General features: G+C 54.3%; 1 protein-coding gene across 3 annotated transcripts; it reads right to left on the bottom strand.

The window, feature by feature from the left end:
• Positions 1-9,386: 9,386 nt before the first annotated feature.
• Positions 9,387-18,800, bottom strand: COPZ2 (COPI coat complex subunit zeta 2). 3 transcript variants are annotated; one of them, XR_004280626.1, is made up of 10 exons: positions 18,637-18,800; positions 17,771-17,845; positions 16,090-16,141; positions 15,472-15,563; positions 14,933-14,988; positions 14,140-14,217; positions 12,303-12,354; positions 11,659-11,697; positions 10,881-11,022; positions 9,387-9,729 (listed from the first exon to the last, which is right to left on the bottom strand). XR_004280626.1 is itself a non-coding variant. In XM_032321525.1 (9 exons), the coding sequence occupies exons 1-9, from the start codon at positions 18,745-18,747 to the stop codon at positions 9,682-9,684; spliced, it is 633 nt and encodes a 210-aa protein (XP_032177416.1). In that variant the 5' UTR covers positions 18,748-18,797; the 3' UTR covers positions 9,387-9,681. The 3 variants fall into 3 exon arrangements, 1 of the variants encoding a protein (XP_032177416.1); XR_004280625.1 differs by having other exon boundaries at positions 16,090-16,171; positions 18,637-18,799; XM_032321525.1 differs by lacking the exon at positions 10,881-11,022 and having other exon boundaries at positions 16,090-16,171; positions 18,637-18,797.
• Between the last annotated feature and the right edge of the window lie 265 nt (positions 18,801-19,065).

The following is a 19,065-nucleotide window of genomic DNA, read 5'->3' as shown; positions in this document are numbered from 1 at the left end:
GGAGGAGAAAGACTGCCATCAGGGAAGCTCCTTATTTCTCTTGTGACCTAGAGCCCTAACTAAGCTGCTTGCACATGGCAGCCTCTGGGCCTGTGACTCCGCCAACAGACCCCTTGAGCTGATCTGCCCTGTCTCTTGCCAACCTGCCTCACCTTAGCTCCCCTCATTGTCTTCAGGTAGAACTTAAAGGAGACCCCAAATGCACCCCCTCAGAACAAAAGAGGTACAGAGCTAGAGGCCCACAATTTTTTTTTTTTTTTTTTTTTTGGTTTTTCAGGAGGGAGTGATACTAATCTCACTAATCTCACGTCTCCCTGGAAATTCATTCTGTGCCTGGACTCACATCCTGGCATGCTTTGTAAACACTTGTTCCTGCATCCTAATACTTATTGGGGGATGGGGCTAGAGAGTGAGGGCGGGGTGGGGCGCAGTTTTCTGAGAAGGTTTCCCAGGATTCTTACCTTCTCTGATTCATTTCAGTATTGCCCCCAAAGCTTCTAGTGGGCCCCAGGGAAGGGTGTCCGATTCTCCATCTCCCTCCTCCACTCACACACCCACCTACTCACCCGTTAGCCCAACCCCAGCCACTTTGGCAGGCACCGTGTTCCACCTTGCTGGTTTCTGCAAACATTCTGGGTCCACAGGGAACGCCTAGGAAGGGGCAGGCCCACTGGGTCCCAGACAATGTGCTAACAGAAGAGAGAACTTTCTTCAAAGCAAGCCCCACACCTGGGTTCAAACCTCATTGTCTCTGCTCCCAGGTCCAGAATAGCTTCTGTTTCCCCATCATGTGGGGATGGCAGTCCCTGCTTGCCCCCTGGTCAGTGAGTGCAAATAAAATTACGTGTGTGGAGGAGACAGAATTCATTTGCAGAACATGGCAAATGTGGCTCTTTTATTTTTTTAAAAGATTTTATATATTTATTTGACACACAGAGAGAGAGATCACAAGTAGGCAGAGCAGCAGGCAGAGAGAGGGAGGGGGAAGCAGGCTCCCCGAGGAGCAGAGAGCCAGAAGTGGGGCTCGATCCCAGGATCCTGAGATCATGACCTGAGCCAAAGGCAGAGGCTTAACCCACTGAGCCACCCAGGTGCCCTGCAAATGTGGTTCTTTCTGTAAGTCTGGTTAAAAGAAAGTCTATGTTTTGTCTTTCATATGAATATTCTCCTTCCACTGTTTGAAAATAAATGCCGCTGAGGGTGCTCATTCCTTAATTTCATTATTTGGAAATCACTATTGGAGCTGGTATATCTAGAAGCCATCCAAACTACCTATATACCGTTGTCAATTAAAATGTAGTTTTAAGGAGCGCCTGGGTGGCTCAGTTGGTTAAGCCCCCGACTTTTTTCTTTTCTAAGGATTTTATTAGTTAAGCAATCCCTACACCCAACATGGGGCTTGAACTCACAACCCTGAGATCAAGAGTCACATGTTCTGCCAACTGAGCCAGCCAGGCACCCCAAGCCCCTGACTTCTGATTTTAGCTCAGGTCTTGATTTTAGGGTCCTGAGTTTAAGCCCCTTAACTGGGGCAAAACATTGGGGCTTACATTGAAAAAAAATTTATTTATTTATTTATTTATTTATCAGAGAGAGAGAGGGGGAGAGAGCAAGCACAGGCAGACAGAATGGCAGGCAGAGGCAGAGGGAGAAGCAGGCTCCCTGCTGAGCAAGGAGCCCGATGTGGGACTCGATCCCAGGATGCTGGGATCGTGACCTGAGCCGAAGGCAGCTGCTTAACCAACTGAGCCACCCAGGCGTCCCCCCAAAAAAAAAAAAAAAAATTTTTTTTTAATGTAGTCTTAAAATGGATTAATTTTAGTGTGTGAAATCACACCTCAGTAAATCTGATCAGAAACATGCAAAGAAAAATGTGAATTGGGATTCTGAGTCAGGAGCCCTATCTTTTTCCATTGCCCAGGAAGACAGTCCTTGTCATGGAATTCTGTTTGTAAATGTTAGCTTCTGGTGTTCTGCAGAGGCAGGGGGCAGTGGGGAAGAGGGAGGTGAGTGGATTTCAGGAAACCCTCCTTCCAGACCCCGCTGTCACTTGTTAGCTCTGTGACATTGACAAAGTCATCCGTGGAGCTTCACGTCCCTCCACTGAGGTCTCTAGCTTGCTCTCCCACAACCACCCAACTTCCTTTTTCTGCATCAGAGTATGAACTGTGTTCTGTGCCCCGAGCCTCTCAGCCCTCGTCTCTAGCCTTCAGCTGCCCTGGGGAGTGGGGTCAAGTCTCAAGTGTTGAAAGGGATATCTGGTCTTCTTGGCTGTGTATTTCTTGGGGGCCTTCTTTTCTCAGTACAATTGTCACTGGTTACTAGGTCCCTCACACCATCCTTTCCACCAAGACATCTTTTCCATCCCTTCTGAGGGGATGCCCCTGACCCGCAACGTTCTGTTCGGTCATCTAGAGATCTCTAGGAAGGGACTCCAGTGCTCAGCAGGTAGTGATAACCGCTACCAGCAGGTAGTAGAGAAGTCCCGTAGATCTGGTCCCTGTAGGCTTTCCAAGGCCCCATCCTGATCCCAGCCCTGCAAGGAAGGCTGTAAGTGGGGCTTGTCCTACAGCACCATCTTGTGGCCAGATATGGGAGACGCGCTGCTTCTTGTTGCCACCCAGAGAAGGTGGAGAAAATTTGGGGTCTCAGAAGTTTTAAAAATCTCATCTTCTTCCCCATAACCAAGTTCTGTGTTCTGGAATTTTCCCAGCCATCTCTTAGGAGCATGTTCCTGGAGACATCCAACCTTTTGAACACAGGGCTGGACCCTCTGGAGCAAAAGGAATGGTCTCTCACCCAGAGCAGCTGAGGCCAGTGCTTTCCAGTCATTTCTGTCAGTGAAGCCTTGTCTCCACATATCTATCCCATATGTCCCAACACACCCACCTCAGGAACCCCTGTCAGTCACTAAGGAGCTGTTGCCTGGGGATAGGGGCGTGGCCTCCATGATTTGCAGAGTTTCCTTCTCTTCAAGTTTTCTTGAATGAGGATTCATTGCAGCCAGGAGGATAAGATATATATATATCAGAGGTACCTGGGTGGCTCAGTCGGCTAGGCATCTACCTCCAGCTCAGGTCATGATCCCAGGGTCCTGGGATCCAACCCCAAGTCAGGCTCCTTGCTCAGCAGGGAGTCTGCTTCTTCCTCTCCCTCTGCCCCTTTGCCTTCCCCTCCTTGTGTGCTCTCTCACTCTTATGCTCTCTCTCTCAAGTAAGCAGATAAATAAAAATCTTTTTAAAAAGACATATATTTTCAATGCCTTAAAAAGCAGGGGTCTCGGGCGCCTGGGTGGCTCAGTGGGTTAAGCCTCTGCCTTTGGCTCAGGTCATGATCTCAGGGTCCTGGGTTCGAGTCCCGAATCAGGCTCTCTGCTCGGCAGGGAGCCTGCTTCTTCCTCTCTCTTTCTTTGCCTGCCTCTCTGCCTCCTTGTGATCTCTCTCTCTCTGTGTCAAATAAATAAATAAAATCTTTTTTAAAAAATCAGGTGTCTGGATAAAGAGGAATTGTAGGTCTGGTCAAATGAGATCAGATTGCTCTGGCTACTTCTTTTCTTTCTGTGTGTGTGTGTGTGTGTGTGTGTGTTTTCAGACTGGAAGTAAGTGTGGGTGATAAGAGGGTACCAAATATATAAGCTACAATGTAAATTTATTACTTTGTAATGTATTTTTTTTAAAGACCTAATATCCAAGTCATTGTCCCTACCAAAGTACTCCCTTTGGAAGCCCTCCTTGGAATGACTGCCTGGAATTACCTGAATTGATTCAAAAGCATGAACTCAAGCGCTAAATGGAACTTGAGTTTCGCAGGTTATTTGGTGACACGATCCTCAATCAGGCTGGGTGGCACCAGAGGGTAAGGAGTGTAATGAAAAAGATTGACTTCTGTGGGTCATACACTGACCCCACATTCTCCCCCCCCCTTTTTTTAGATTTTATTTATTTATTTGACAGAGAGATATCACAAGCAGGTGGAGAGGCAGGCAGAGAGAGAGAGAGAGAGAGAAGCAGGCTCCCTGCTGAGCAGAGAGCCCGATACGGGACTCGATCCCAGGACCCTGAGATCATGACCCGAGCCGAAGGCAGCGGCTTAACCCACTGAGCCACCCTGGCGCCCCTCTTCTTCCCCTCTTCCATCGACATTCCACATTGCTGGCAGAGTTCCTTGCTCAAAATACAGAGCTGGTATCCTTTAACCGCTTGAAAGCCTTCAGTGGCTCCCTAAAGCCTCCAGAATATAAGCCAAGCTCCTGAGCTCTGTGGCTGGGGCAGATAGCAATGGGCCGTGGAATCAGACCAGCACGCACTTAATCCTCACCTCTGTGCCACGAGGCAAATGATCCAAACCCACAGGTCCCCTGAGTTGTACAAACAAGGCTCACAACATCTACCTCGTTAGGTTGTTTGGAGGACAGTTATGATTCTAAGGTGTACAGAGTAGTACGCTCTGTTCATGGCTGTTAGTCCCCAGCAAGGCACTCAACATTCACCCCCATCCAGGAACAACCTGTCTCGGGAGGAGCCTCCTGTCTCAACACACCCCAGCCTCCCCCACAGAGACACACAGTCCCCATTCCATCTACGTTTGCCCACCTGTGGTTCCTTGAACAGAGATTCTCTGCCTTTTGCTGTGCTGATACAATTGCTTCCTTCTTTCTTTCCTATACTATGTGACACACAATCTCCTCTGTCGGATATTTATAATTTCTGCATATGCGACTTTGTTCCCAGTCAAATCAGGAACTGTGTCTTCCAATTCATCTTAAATGCTCTCACCACCCTCAGCAAGGCGATTGGCTCAGAACAGACGCTTAATAAATGTCTGTTAAAAGAATTCTTTCCAGGGCGCCTGGGTGCCTCAGTCAATGAAGCATCTGCCTTTGGCTCAGGTCATGATTCCAGGGTCCTGGGATGGAGCCCCGCATCGGGCTCCCTCAGCAAGGAGCCTGCTTCTCCCTCTCTTTCTCTGCTGCTCCCCCTGCTTGTGCTGTCTCTCTCTAATTAATAAAAATCTTAAAAAGTAAATAAATAGAGGAATTCACTCCCAACAAAAGTGAATTTTACCAGCACTACTACTATTATTGTTATTATTATTATTATTTTAAGATTTTATTTGACAGAGAGAGATCACAAGTAGGCAGAGAGGCAGGCAGAGAGAGAGAGAGGAGGAAGCAGGCTCCCTTCCTAGCAGAGAGCCCAATGTGGGACTCCATCCCAGGAACCTGAGATCATGACCTGAGCCGAAGGCAGAGGCTTAACCCACTGAGCCACCCCTATTATTATTATTATTATTATTATTATTATTATTATTTATCAAAACTGCTTTCCTTACCAAAGGATCCCCTCTGAGGGATGGCACTCATCTACCTGGGCCGGGTAAAATTTATGTGGGCTTCACAATGGCTCTCATTTCTTTGGATCCTCATTGAAGATTTTTTCCAGTTTTAGTTGGCAGAGATGAAGAAGAGATTAGGAAACAGGTAAGGACCATACAAATGTCAATGATAGAGTAAAATTTGGCAGCCATTCAATTCATTTCTTTTTTTTTTTTAAGATTTTATTTATTTATTTGACAGAGAGAGATCACAAGTAGGCAGAGAGGCAAGCAGAAGAGAGAGAGAGGAGGAAGTAGGCTCCCTGCCAAGCAAAGAGCCCATGGGGGACTTGATCCTGACATCAAGACCTGAGCCAAAGGCAGAAGCTTAACCCACTGAGCCACCCAGGCACCCTTTTTCTTTTTTAGTGAAGTATGAATTACCTGCGGGAAAGATCACACGTCTTAAGTGTAATCTTTGAATTTTTGCCGCTGCTCAGATAGAGATACAGAACAGTGTTGGGTGTTAGGAGCGCCTGGGTGGCTCAGGTGGTTAAGCCCTTGACTTCTGATTTCAGCTCAGGTCTTGATCTCAGGGTTGTGAGTTCAAGCCCCACGCTGGGCTCCACAATGGACATGGAGCCCACATTTAAAAAACAAAACAGGGGTGCCTGGGTGGCTCAGTGGGTTAAGCCGCTGCCTTCGGCTGGGGTCATGATCTCAGGGTCCTGGGATCGAGTCCCATATCGGGCTCTCTGCTCAGCAGGGAGCCTGCTACCCTCTCTCTCTCTCTCTGCCTGCCTCTCTACCTACTTGTGATCTCTCTCTGTCAAATAAATAAATAAAAATCTTAAAAAAACACACACACACACAAAACATAATTTGCTTTTACAATGTACTTCTACCTTGAAATATCTCCCCAAACGATTTTCTCCTTTCAGCCCTCCACTTCTACCCCCTCCCAAGTCAATTACTTGCAACAAAGTCTCTCTTCTTTCCCTAGTTCCTGGCTCATGGCAAACACTCAAATACCGGAATGAATGAAAGAATGAATGAACGAGTATAATCCACGAATATTGTTAAATGAAAGAGACCCAGTTTAGAGGGTAAAGGGAACCTGTAGGCTTGTGCCAAACCTCTTTTGGGTAAATTTTCCAACTTTGCCTACATCGGGTTCTGGAGTTAAAGGGTATTTACTGGGAATTTACTAAGATTTTTTTTTCCCTCTCTCTCTGTAGATTTTAGGCACAGAAAATTTGAGCTTAAGGCAGGACTCCGGCTCATCCCCCGCCCCATCCCGAGGCCTGGCTAGCTCGGCCTTAGCCAACCTGTGCCTCCCAGCAAAGACACTGTCCAGCCAGTGGGGAGCCATCCATCTCTGTCTGGATGCAAGCCAATCCGACCAGCTCTGCCTTCCTGCCAGCCAATGGCCGGGAAGCAGGGGGCGCGCGGGGCGCGAGAGGGAGAGACCTGCTCTGAGCGGTTTAAATCCGGTCCGAGGGCCTGGCGGCGCTAACTTGGGAGTCCCTAGCCGGCTCTAGGTGGGGCAAACAGAGTCCCGGAGCCAGTGTTTCCGTGTGCGCCCTCCGCCTGGACCTAAGCCCCTGGGGTCTCGGTTTCTGACTTGCCCTGGTGCCCATTCTGTAGGAGAAAAGCAGGCGTCCTGAAGTCCCCTTGTCTATGGATACCGAGACGCGCTGGGTCGCCCACGAGGGGGAGGAGAATGTAGAAAGAGCAGGAGGGCCCCTGGGGATGAGAAGAGACGGGAAGGCAAGGCCTTGGCGGCCGCTCCCCGCGCCGCCCCCCCCCTCCCCGAAACCGCCGACTGCCCTTCCCGAAACCCGGTCCCGGGCAGACGGCGCCCCCGCCTGCCGGGTGCTGCGTGCTCTGCTCCGCGCCCGCCGGCTCCGGCCTGGGGCCGCGCTAATGAGGCCGTCTGCGGGAAAGCCGGTGCCAGCGGGCAGAGCTCTAGGCAGACGGCCAGGCCCGCCGTTCCCGCGGCTCCGCGGGGCTGCGGGCGCTGAGGAGCCCGGAGGCTCAGCGGAGTCTCCGCTTCGGCCCGCAGAGAGCAGGGCCAGCAAACTTGGGATCCCCGGGAAGAACCAGAGCCCTCCATTCCTCGGCTTCCAGTGCCCTCTCCGCGCTATCCTCCCCTCGCTGCTGGCCTGGGTCGGCTGCTTTGCTGCGATCCCCTTCCCCGTAGTCCTTTAGCAGACAGCTTTCCAGTCGCCTCTCGGTGTTACAATGCCCTCTCCGTTCATTCCTCTTAACCCAGTACAGTCCCTGCCTGGCCCTAGGTCAGGGGTGCAGGAAAGCCCCCTCTCCCCAGCAGTTCTCCTTCCCCAGGGCGCTTTGCAGAAACGGCTGCATACAGTTTAACTTTCACAGCCTCGATGCGCAACCTCGGTAAAATGGGGGATAGCATCGCTTGGTCCACAGGAATTCAGGGAACCAGTTTGCGTGCAGCGCCGGGCCTTCCCATTCCAGTCTCTGCATAACTGGAATTGCAGGGCCTCCGCAGGCGCCACCGGGTTGCTAGGAAGCGAATTTGCCCCTTCCGACCTTGCGGTCCGTTTAGAAGCAGTGGATGGTGCCGGGCACTGGATGAAGCCGCGTATTTGCCAAAGTATTCCTGGAGAACTTCTCGTTTCCCGTCGCTACCCTGGCCCCGAACTCTATAGCAGTTAATTGCATATTCTTTTTTTCCCTGTCGGAGTTGCCTTGTTGCATTATTTCCTGGAATGGGTTATGTACGCAGCGCTTACAATGTATTTGTTTACATAGCTCTATCTTTATCATTTTCTCTAATTACAGAAGTAGTCATACCCATTATAAATAACCAATCTTAGAGAGTTTATAATGTAGGACGTGATAACCCGCAGGGACAGCGTCCATTAAAATCCAAGGCTCGCTGCACTCTTACTGTAGCAGCTGGCAGAAGCTCGTCAGCCCACGCTGGCGCGGAACTCGCAGGGCGGGTCAAGCGTGCTGGTTGCTAGGGCAACGCCCTGCTATGAGCGTCGGGGGCCTGGGAGGATCTTGGGAACAGGGTTTGGTTCCGCCCTGGGGGCGGAGTTAGTCAGGGGAGCAGGACCCGGAGGGGGCGCATTTTCTTCCTTTCCCTCCAGGTGGCGCTGTAGGATCGCGGATGCGGTCCTGGGGCGGGACTCCCCGCGGAAAATTGTGCGGGAGAGGGGCGGGAGCGGGGCGGAGCGTGGAAAGGTATCGAGGGAAACGAGCTGTTCCGGGACCGACCGTTACACAGTCTAGGGGACTGCGGTACAGGGTGGCGGGGACGCGTCGGGGAAAGAAAGGGAGAAACGGGAGGTTCTGGTACAGGGAGCAAGAAGGGGAGTTACGTCGCCGAGGAAGTCGCTCCATCCTTCCCGTTTGCCCCTGGCATCCCCTGCCCTTCTCTCCCCTCCCTGCAGACCTCCACTCTTCACCCACACCCTCTGGAACGCACTGGCTGCTCTGGACACACATGCACGGTGGGGCTGGCCCATGCTTCCTCGCCGCCAGTATCAGGCCCAACCATGGCAAGCTCGCAGGGCTCTGGTGCCCAGGACTTCTACTAGCAGAGGAATTCCGCGGCGCCGGCCATGCCAAGAAAAACGGGCGTGCTATTCCTCAGTTTGTCCAGAGGAAGCCTTCCGCCCTTCCCTTTTGGAAGCTGGGAGTGGAAAAAGTGATTCAAAGAATTCCCAGTAGGGTCACCATGTGTGTACCATCTTTTCCTCTCTTCCCCGGAGGTTTGTGCCGCTTAGGAGTACCCTGTTTTGTCTCCTTTTCCCCGAATGTGCGCCATTTCGGCCATTATTACTTTTTTACCATGTCCCGCAATCATACCTAGCCCTTCCCATCACATAGGGGGCCCCGTGGTATCAGTATCACACCCCCTCTCGATGATAAATCGTCCCCTTCTCTTGATCCCCTCCCCCATCACGTAACCACAGGGCTAGCCCTGAACACCTCGGTCCTGGGCCTCCTGAAGATGAGCCGCGGACAGTGCAAGAGCCCTCATCAGAACTTACACAACACAACACTTCCCAGGCCAGCAGAGAAGGAGACCATTGGCAGGAGACAAAGCAGGTTTATTAGGGTTCTGGGGCCAGGGATGCCTAAGGTCTGAGTTAAGGCAGCTCAGCTGGTTCTCATGGCCCAAGGGGCAGGCCAGGGCAGTGAGAAGGGGTGAGTCAGTGCTGAAGCCCAATCTTTGCATCTCAGAGTCCCTGGCCAGAGACCTCAGGAGTCAGTTCTGGGAGGGCTTAGGAATACAGAAGGATCTCTCCTGTTCCCTGGGGTCTTTGAGCTTTTGCCAGGATTGCGGAAATGCTCTGGGGGCAGGGAGACCTGAATGCACAGCCTTCATTTCAGTAACGACCATTTAATTTGTTCCTTGGCAGACTGAAGAACCTGGGGGATAGGGAATAAGGTTGAGAGAAAGAAACGGGGCGGGGGGAGCGGTGGATACCAAGTGCCCTAACACGGTAGTGATGCGGAGGTCTACAAGCCCTTCTCTAAGTGTCCCTGCAACATTCCGTCACTAGGTGGCAGCAGCTCATCTGTGGTTGGCTTGAGTGGCGCCAGGCCCGCAAAACAGCAGTCCAAACTGGCTGCAGCCAGCTCCCAGCTCAGGCCCCAGCCTGCCCCACCGGCCACAGTTCCCGAGGCGGCAGCCAGGGGTGTGGCCGCAAGCCTGGTCTCTGCCAAGCCGTACCACTGGAGCGTCCGCCCACAGTGCCACGTCTAGGCAGAGACTAGGCCCAGGCCGGTCACTGCCTGTGCCCAGACTCCTCAGCAACCCCCTAGCTGTGGCCGGGGCTGGCAGCATGTCCCCAACACCCCACCCCAGCCCGCTGCTGATGTGGCACAGCTGGCCAAGGGGGGCTGGCCCAGTGCTGCCACAGGACACCTGCTTTCAGATGCGTTCATTCTCCAGTTCTGCTGAGGACTTAAACAAATGCATACAACTGTGCACACACAATGCCCAAATGGTGGGAACCCTAGGTCTGTCCCTCAGATCACCTCTCTGGCCATCAGGCTTCATTGCCCTCGGAAGAAGTCCCAGCCCATGCTGTTATGTCTCTCACTCCTGCACAAGTCTCCCTCCTCTCTCAAGGGCTGCCTGGCCCTGGGTTTCTCCAGCTTTTCCCAGCCAGAAACCTAACTTTCCCTTCCTTTCAGCTCCCGTTCACTACCTACAACTTCCTTGGTTCTTCCTCAAGAATTCATTCCCCCTTTGGAAAAAATAGGAGCTGGCTTCTCCTAGTAATGCTGTGAAGACTGTCCTGCCCTTCATGAGAGGCCCAGAGAGGCTGAGTAACTCGCTGTAGGTCACACAGCTTGCAGGCGGCAGGGTAGAACAGACATCCTGGGACAACTCATTCCAGCACCTGTGTTCCTAACTGTTCTGTTCATTGTTCTTCAGCCTCTTTCTGACCTGAAAACTGCCACATGGCTGCCTTCATCCCAGCAAGGTCTAAGGAGGCACGTGGTGGCGGGGAACTGGGAGGAGGGAGAAGCGGGGTGAGCAGCAAGGGTAGGAAAGGAAGTGGGCACCACACCTGGGGCTCCACGCGGGATGGCTTGGGTCGCGGGATGGCTTGGGTCCCGTCCCGTCCCCTGCCTTAGCTGTCACAGCAGGAGGGAGTTAGTGCACTGAGGCGGGAAGGTCCATAAAAGCAGGATTAGTCTGGGCAGAGAGACCTGTGGGCAGACAGAATGGAGGTCAAGCAGTGGGCCTGACAAGCAGGAAGTTTGCACAGCTGGGGAACCAGTCAGGCCACAGGTCCAGGAACCTGCCCCACCCTCAGCTTCACCCCTGCCACACATGCCTCCCAGACTGGACCATGCAGGAGACTGGCAGGGATGGGCTTCCCCACAGCCAGGTCATTCAGGGGCAAAGGGCAAGGTGCAAGTGGTGAGTGGAGACAGTTAGGGGGTCCCTTAACAACTCCAGCAGGAACCCTAAGCAGCATGGGGTGAGAGGTTAGAGAAAAACTATTTGGTATCCTTTCTGGGTTTGGGGGAGCATCAGGTGCCTCGGTCCCCAGAATGTTTTGGGGGACAAGGCACACCAGTCATCAGGGTGGCAGCTCACCCCAGGGTTTCAACCCAACTACGCCAAGCCAGGAGATGAGGCGGGCTGCTGGTGAGGGACCCAGCACTTATGAATCCCCAGTCTGCGCCACGACTCTCCAGGAGACGGCCTGTCACTGTCCCATCCCTTCTCTCCTGCACCCCTGACTTCTCAACCTCGACGGCTTCCCTTGGTCCCTCTGGGAGGCTCCGCTCTCCTCCCTCTAGCCCACTTCCGGCCAAGGCAGATGCAGGGGGCCTTACCTGGGCCACACTCTGTTCGCTCAGGCTGCCGTCATCTGCCTGCAGGGAAGCAGTGTCCGAGGGCGGTCAGCCCAGAGGAGGGGTTCGGGTGAAGCAAGCAAGGTGAAGGAAAGGGGCTTTGGCGGGGGAGTGAGGGGATGCAGTGTGGGGGGGGGGGAGCCCGAATACACCTGACTGATGAATGGGAGCCTTGCAGCTGGCCACTTGGAAGCCAGGCCCCTGGGGCCCGTCGCTGGGCGCACAGAGAGCAAAGGCACGAAGGGGAACAAAGATGGGAGAAAAGGTTTCATCCAGACATGAGAACCCAAACTAGGCAGGGAGGGTCTCTCTGTACCCCTACTCTCCAAACTCAAGGCCAAGTTTGGTGTCTCTTGGAGAATTTCTCCCTTTCCCTACTCTGTACTTCCCACTGGGGAGGATGGTCAGGTACTTGGTGGTTCTACAGGGGGAGAGAGGTCACGAGATCTCTTTTCCTAACTGCCACCCCCGCAGGTGTATCGACCCAGTACTTGTTTCTGCTAGAGGAGCTCGGGTTCTTAGTCTCCTGGCCCTGGCATCGCCTGCACGAGGAGGACAGGAGGCAGGGAGGGTGGAAAGGGCAGCCCAGCGACACGGGAGTCAGGGACCCGCCGGAAGACTCTTACCCTAAAATTCACTTTCTGGATCACTTGCTGGGGGTCGCTCTCCAGAATCACGCTACAAGATGAGACAGAAACCAGGATGACAATGACATGACTCTTCCCTCTGCGGACTCTCCCTGCCAGGCACCCCTCCCTCCCTTACTCTCCTGCAGCTGCCCCTTCCAGGTACCTTCCCACTGACATTCCTCAGCTTTGATCCCTCTATGCCTCAAACCTGATGGTCACAAAGCTTTGAAATGGGGTGTCCCTGGTCAAAAGCTTCTAGTCCAGTCTAGAATGATCAGAGCATCAAAAGCAGAGACTGAAAAGCTCTGAGTTCTTGAAAGTGCCCTTCACCTTCTGGATCTGGGGATGGATGCTGATGCGGCGAAGAGAGGGAGCGCCCGTGGGGACCCCATCCCGTTTCACTAGTATTCTATGCCCCGGGGTCACGCCGCACAGGAGAAGAGGACACTTAAAATCAGAATCTATCTCCCCTTTTGATAGACCCAAGGATCAAGGCTTTTTTTGGCTATCCTGCGGTCTTTCGCCACACAGTGGGGGTGCAGGGGAGCTTCTGTGGGTATGAGCAGGGGTGCGGGTGTGAGGGCTGGTCACTGCGGGTGGGACCGCGGTGGGGGATTGACTGGATGGTCCTCTTCACCCCAGGAGGCTTCTCTAGGGCAGATGCCAAGTTTTGCTTTCATGCAAAAAAAACCTCCCCTGGTCTCAGGGGAGTGACCAGGTCTCTCTTTCAGGCTCCATCACTGGGGCACACGGCACCCCTTCACCAGAGAGCCTTTCGTCCATAAAGACAGGAACATCCCAAGCCAGGGTTCCCGTCCAGGCACTGTCTCCAACGACACTGCCGCCATTTTCCTCAGAGGGAAACTGAGCTCCTCCGGGGGCAGAGACCTGGAGGCACATAAAGCTTACATCTGCCCTTGCACAGCCTCATCCAAGGCCTTCATTTTATATTTATAATAGTGTGTGTGTGTGTGTGTGTGTGTGTGTGTGTGTGTGTATGCACGCGTTCCTTAAAGAGGTTCCACAAAATTGTATACACTTCGGGTCCCACCAAGGCTGGTCTTACCCCACTGGCTTTGGGGTTCAGGCAGTTAGCACAAGGCCTTGCTACAACAGGCAGTGGGGGTGGGAAGGAGGAGGGAGGGGGGAAAGAGGGAGAGAGAAGAAAGGGAGGAGAGAGGGAGGAGGAAAGGAGCACGTGGTGCCCCATCTCCCAGAGTGCACCGTGTCGTGGGAAGAGCACAATTTCTGGAACCATGCACCTGGCGTTCGATCTTGGCCCCCTGGCAGCCGAGACCTTAGACAGGTCACTTGAATCACTGGAGGGGTGAGCTTCACCTGCTTTGCCTCATTTCATCCCCACACCTGCTAAGGTTGTCCCCTTAACCCCACTGGAAAGATAAGGAAAGGTCATGCATCTGGTTGATCTAAGTAGGGATGGAGCTCTAAGAGAGGGTGTGTGTGTGTGTGTGTGTGTGTGTGTGTGTGTGTGTGTGTGTAGGTAGGTAGTAGGGAGCTGAATGGAGATCTCCCAGGAAGGGGCAAGGGCCTGTGCTGCCCCTTCCTCCTGGGCACCGGAGATCAAATCATTCCCCCAAACCCTGCCTGTTCAACCACTGGCCATCGTTTGACCTGAGATTACTTTCTGGTTTGCTTGACTTTGGCTCATGCTGAAATCAACCTCCATCCTCATAAGCGGGGTGGGGGAAAGGCGGGAGGGGTTGGCCAGAGAGCCAACAATGTGCTTGGTACCATCTAGAGCTGACGACCCTCAAAGGCACCTCCCGCTGTGAGTGTCCCGGAGCCGCCCCTCTTCTCCCCGCCCGCTCCTCACCCGCCATCCACAATCTCGTCCAGCACCAAGAAGGCCCCGTCCATGTTCTCCAGCAACCAGCGCTTCTCCACGTTCTTCCTGAAGGCAGACACAGCTCCTGGACTTCTCCGTGGCCAGGAGGAGCTGGGTTTCTGCCGAGGTGAGGCAGACCCACCTCTCTCCACCCCTCCCCCTCCCCCCAACCTCCAACAATCCCGTGGGAAGGAGAATGTCAAGGGCAGTGAGGGCAGTGCCTATGCAAGGGATTCCCGAGCTTGGGTCCCTGCTTTGCCCCAACCTCCCACACTCCCACACCCCCACATTGACGCTGCACCCACCAAGTGAGCCCTAATGCATTTCATAGCTACGTTAGCTGCCACAGCTGAACTATATAGCTAATTGTCTCAACTGTAGACATTTATTTTTGGTTTATCCTCGTTTGGCTTAACCAGACCATGTTCACTGGGACAGATACCAGGTAACTGAATGGGGGTGCAGTGAAAACCATGCTGAGCTTCAAGTCCAAAAAGCTCTGAGTTTGAGTCTCTGTCATGATACAAACAGACTGTAAACCCAGGCAAATCGCCTAACTTCTCTGGACCTCATTTTTTGGCCAGACCCTCATGTGGCTGGGCTCTGAGTGAACCACGGTGGTCCAGTAAAGGGCAGGGGCCTTGGAAGAGGCAGCTCTGGCTCCAGTCTTAGTCTTTTGGGGACTTCAGAGGGGGAAACAGAGGAAGGAAGGGTCCTGCATCTGTGATGTATCAAGGCCTGCAGGGGAGGGGGGTCTTGGAGGGCAGAGGACCTCACTCACCTTAACACGTGGCTCAGGGACTCAAACAGACAGGTGAGAACGGACATAAGCATCAGCTGAGCATAGGTGGACAGGGGAAGAGGAAAAGAGAACTTGAGGTCGAGAAGGCCCAAAGGAGCATTTGACGCCTACCTGTGTAGGCGTCAAATGCTCTTCCCTTTTCAAAGAAAACAGGGCAATTTCAAAGAAAATGCTTCTTCCCTTTTCAAAGAAAACAGGGCTGGAGACTGACTGCAGCTTGACCCCAGGATGCCTCCCCATGCATGGGCTGAGAAGCACTGGGGTACCCCACTGTGGGACATTAATTGTATCCTTCCCTGGTGATATACGAGGAAGAAACCAAGGCTCCTGCCCAGGACTTCATTTCTGGTCCCCAAGGAACCTAAGAGACATCATCATTATGTCCCATCCCACAAAGAATCACTCTGGCTGCTCCCCAGCACCCAGAGCCTAGAAAGAGGGGTACCCATGATAACCCAGATTCTACCCCAGAATCTAAGCTACGGGCAGACCCTGTCACCCCAACCTCCTGAATTCACCTCATTCTCGTGAGAGGAGCCCACCACATACAGGAAGAGATCAATGCTGTTCTTGTAGACGATGGTCATGCCCCCGAAAAATGCAATCTCACCTAGAAATGGAAGGGGCTTTCAGGTGTGGCTCCCTCTGCCGGGCCCCTCCTCCTGATCTCCAGCTCTGCTTCTCTCCCCCGCCTTGTCCCTCTTCACTTTGCAAGGAACCCTTGAAAAGACTAGCACTAGAGACACCCCCATTAGACTACTGTGTGTCTAGTGACTGTCTCATTTGGAGAAGCCAACAAATCCTGTGCAGGGTCAACCTTTGGTCCCCCTCCCACCATGTCCTTGTCCAGGCAGTTCCTTGTCCAGGCTGGTGGGGGACACACAATGCAGTAATGCAGTTGGCCTCTTCTGCTGAGAGAGAGTTCTAGGTGGGTTTGGGAGGTGGGACAGGGGGTGAGAGAGAGAGATGGGGAGTGAAGGCTTCCCAGAGGAAAGGAGAGGAGAAGAAGTGGGAGGGACAGGAAGAAAAGGGGATGGCTTGTGGGTACGAGTGGCCAACAGGGACATATGTGTCCAGATGGGGAGGACGGCGATGTGCATTGGAGAGTTTTGGACAAGGAAGAGGCGGACACTTACTGTCAGTCCGGCTGGTCTTGTTGAAGACATTTTTCTCGAAGGCCATCTGCTCCTTCAAGGAGGGGAATGTATCATCATAATACTATGAGAAAGGGAAGGGGAAGGGGTGATCGCTTTTCCAGAGAGCCTGGCTCCTCCCTGGGTGGGAGGCGCCGGGCCAAGCACAGACCTGTCCCCTGCTTGTTGCCCTTTAGGCCTGTGTGCTCACTCTTTCCCCGTAAACACACATTTTAAGTGAAGAAAGTCATCAAAAGTCGAGGAATTTTAATTCCTGCTTTTGGAGTCCTCTCCTGATTTCCTGGTGGTTTTTGTACATTTGGCAGAAGTCCATGAGCTAAGGACGAGGGTGCTCAGTGGGTCACCCTTGCTACAGGAACCCAAGTCTACAGGAAAGAGGGCAGAGCCGGGGGTCCCTTATCCCAACAGGAACAACAACAGCGGCTCCTTTTATCCCCATTATACTGATGATCTCTTCCTCCTATTATCCCCATTATACTGATGAGGATGAGAAGGCGTGAAGCAGTCAGGTAACTTCCCCGACATCTCACAGTAGTAAGGGGCACAGCCAAGGATTGTCTGACCTCAGACAGGGTCGTGGTGATGAAGACTGTATGGCTAAGGGAAAGTTCTAGGCTCACACCACCTAACTAGATGGATGCTTTGGGGCTGATGAGCCTCTTTCTCTGACTCAGTATCTTCAACTGAACATGGATGGGTCCTGCTGAGCAGAAGCCCTGGAGCCCTGGGCATGGCTGATCTGCGTCTGATATCTGCTGGAGGAGAGTGTGACGGGCTCAGCTTCCAATTTTCCGGATGTGGGTTTTGCCACTCAGTACCCCATCTGCAGGCAAATCAGTGGCCTCCCTGCGGGCCCGCTGCTGTGTGAACAAGCTCATTTGGATATCAGCAAGACAAAAAGTTTCAGTCCCCCAAAAACCAACAAGCCTAGAATGCATTTCATATCTCATTTAGATGCCAGAGTCCTAGTGTAGTTAATTGTGTCGGCGATAGACATTTCTTTCTGATTATTCTAGTCTAGTTTACCCAGACCACGTGGGACAGACGACACCAGACACCTGAAGAGTTGGTACAGTGAAAATCACGCTCCTGAGCTTCAAGCCGACATACCTGAGTCCAGATCCGTGTTTTGATAGTAACACTTGTGGCCTCAGGCAACTCAGCTAGCTTCTCTATACCGTTTCTTTCATTTGTGAAGGGAGACAGTTGGATCATATAGTCTCTAAGATCTTATCTGGTTCTAAATTCTCAGACTCCTCAGACTAAATCCTGAGTGGTTTCCCAAACCATAGAAGATAGGTGCAGGTTGCTTATATAGAATGTGGGGACTAAGGCTCCTGGGTCCCAGGCCTGACACTCCCCTGACCCCTCAGGAGGTCCCTTCTGGGCCCAAGATCCGGGGCAGTGGAAAGACTGATGAGAAGACATTTCTGGGAATGTGAGTAGAAACAGAGGGGCTACACTCCCCTTGCCAGGAGCCAGCCATGGGACAAGGCAGGAGGATGGACAGAATGACCTTTAGAGAGGTCTAAGCTGAGTTGCTCTGAGTCACAGAGCCCACAGTGGGGTCTCCCCTGAGACAAGAGAGTCACCTGGGTGGGGACTTCTGTTCTTGGGACTGTAGCAGTGTCCTCAGGGCTTTCCGGTGAGGGTGGGAGCTTACCTTGGCCAGGAGGCGGTGTCCGTCATTATCTAGTATGAAAACAGCCTTGACGGTGTAGAGGGAAGGTTCCTGCAACTGACACCAGGGGAGAGCTCCGTTGGCTCCTGACTAAAGGCAGACACCCTGCCATTGGCTCTATGGCATGTACTGGCCCCAGGAGGTCATCCTCAGGGTCCAGCGACCCCAAAGGTCCACAGCTGGTTCTGGCCCAACCCTGTGCTGTGCGGACCAACTCCGGTGCCTGCTCCACTCCCAGGCAGATGTTGCACTGCAGGCCCCGGGTGGGCACTGTGCCCATTGGGTGCAGAAGGTCCGTCCGGGCCCAAGTTCTGTCATGCACTGACTGCTCCAGAGCCCGAGTCGGAGTGTATCACAGAACCTGGGCCGGGGGGACAGCGGCGCTGAGCCTCCTCCTTCCAGCGGCCCCTGGGCCGAGGCTGGACCCGCGCTCTCAGCGCGCCCCCAGCCCCCTGGCCCCGGGGAGAGGGTGCTCCAGAAGCCCCGCACGTCAGCCCACGTTCCCCTGGGAGCTCGAGTCCCGGCGGCCCCGCCACTCCTCACCCCTACCAGCGGAACCCCGGTCCACCCCCACCCCCCCGCCCGAGCCGTGCCCATCACCGCTTCGAACTGATCTAGAACTTCAGTCCCACGCGCACTCGGGCCCGGCCTCCTCGCGGGTCCGCGCCCGGAGAACTTTTTCTCCCCTGCCCTGGCCCCGGACCCCCTCCCCGGGCGGTCGGCAAGGGCCCCAAGTTCCCGGGCGCGGGCGCGCGAGTCGTGAGTTGGCGGCCCGCCCCCCCCCAACCCCTCCGCTCCCGCAGTCCGGCTCCCGCCGCCCGGGACCCCGGCGCCCTCCCGCTCCGTACCCGCAGCCCCGCCGGCTCCCCGGCTCGGCCGGGCGGCGCCGGGCCCCCGGCCTGGGCCGCCGCGGCCCCCTCCCCCGGGTGCGGACGTGGCCAGGCCTCCGGCCGCTGCATTCCGCCCGCCGCCTCGCGCTGACAGCGCCGCCCGCCGCCCCGCCTCCGCCCGCCGGGCCGGCCCGCCCTGCCCGCCGGGCCGCCCCCCGGAGGCCGCGGCCCGTGTCGTGCCCGCGGCCGCAGGCCTAGCGTCCCCCCCCCCACCCCCCCCCCGCCGTGCGTGTCTTCCCTTCTCCCGGTGGCCCCTTCCTGCCTCTCGCCCTCCCCGCCCTCGCTTCCCGCCCACTCCGCCCTGCGCCCCGCAGACCGGCTCTCCTTCCCCCGCTGCTCCTTCCCCTCTCGCCTTCTCCACGGTTCCACCGAGTCCCGAGCTCTCCG

This window comes from Mustela erminea, chromosome 18, assembly GCF_009829155.1.
Source record: "Mustela erminea isolate mMusErm1 chromosome 18, mMusErm1.Pri, whole genome shotgun sequence".
Lineage (NCBI taxonomy): Eukaryota > Metazoa > Chordata > Mammalia > Carnivora > Mustelidae > Mustela > Mustela erminea.
Note: the sequence above shows the minus strand (reverse complement) of the source record. Positions and strands in the feature narration are given on the sequence as shown.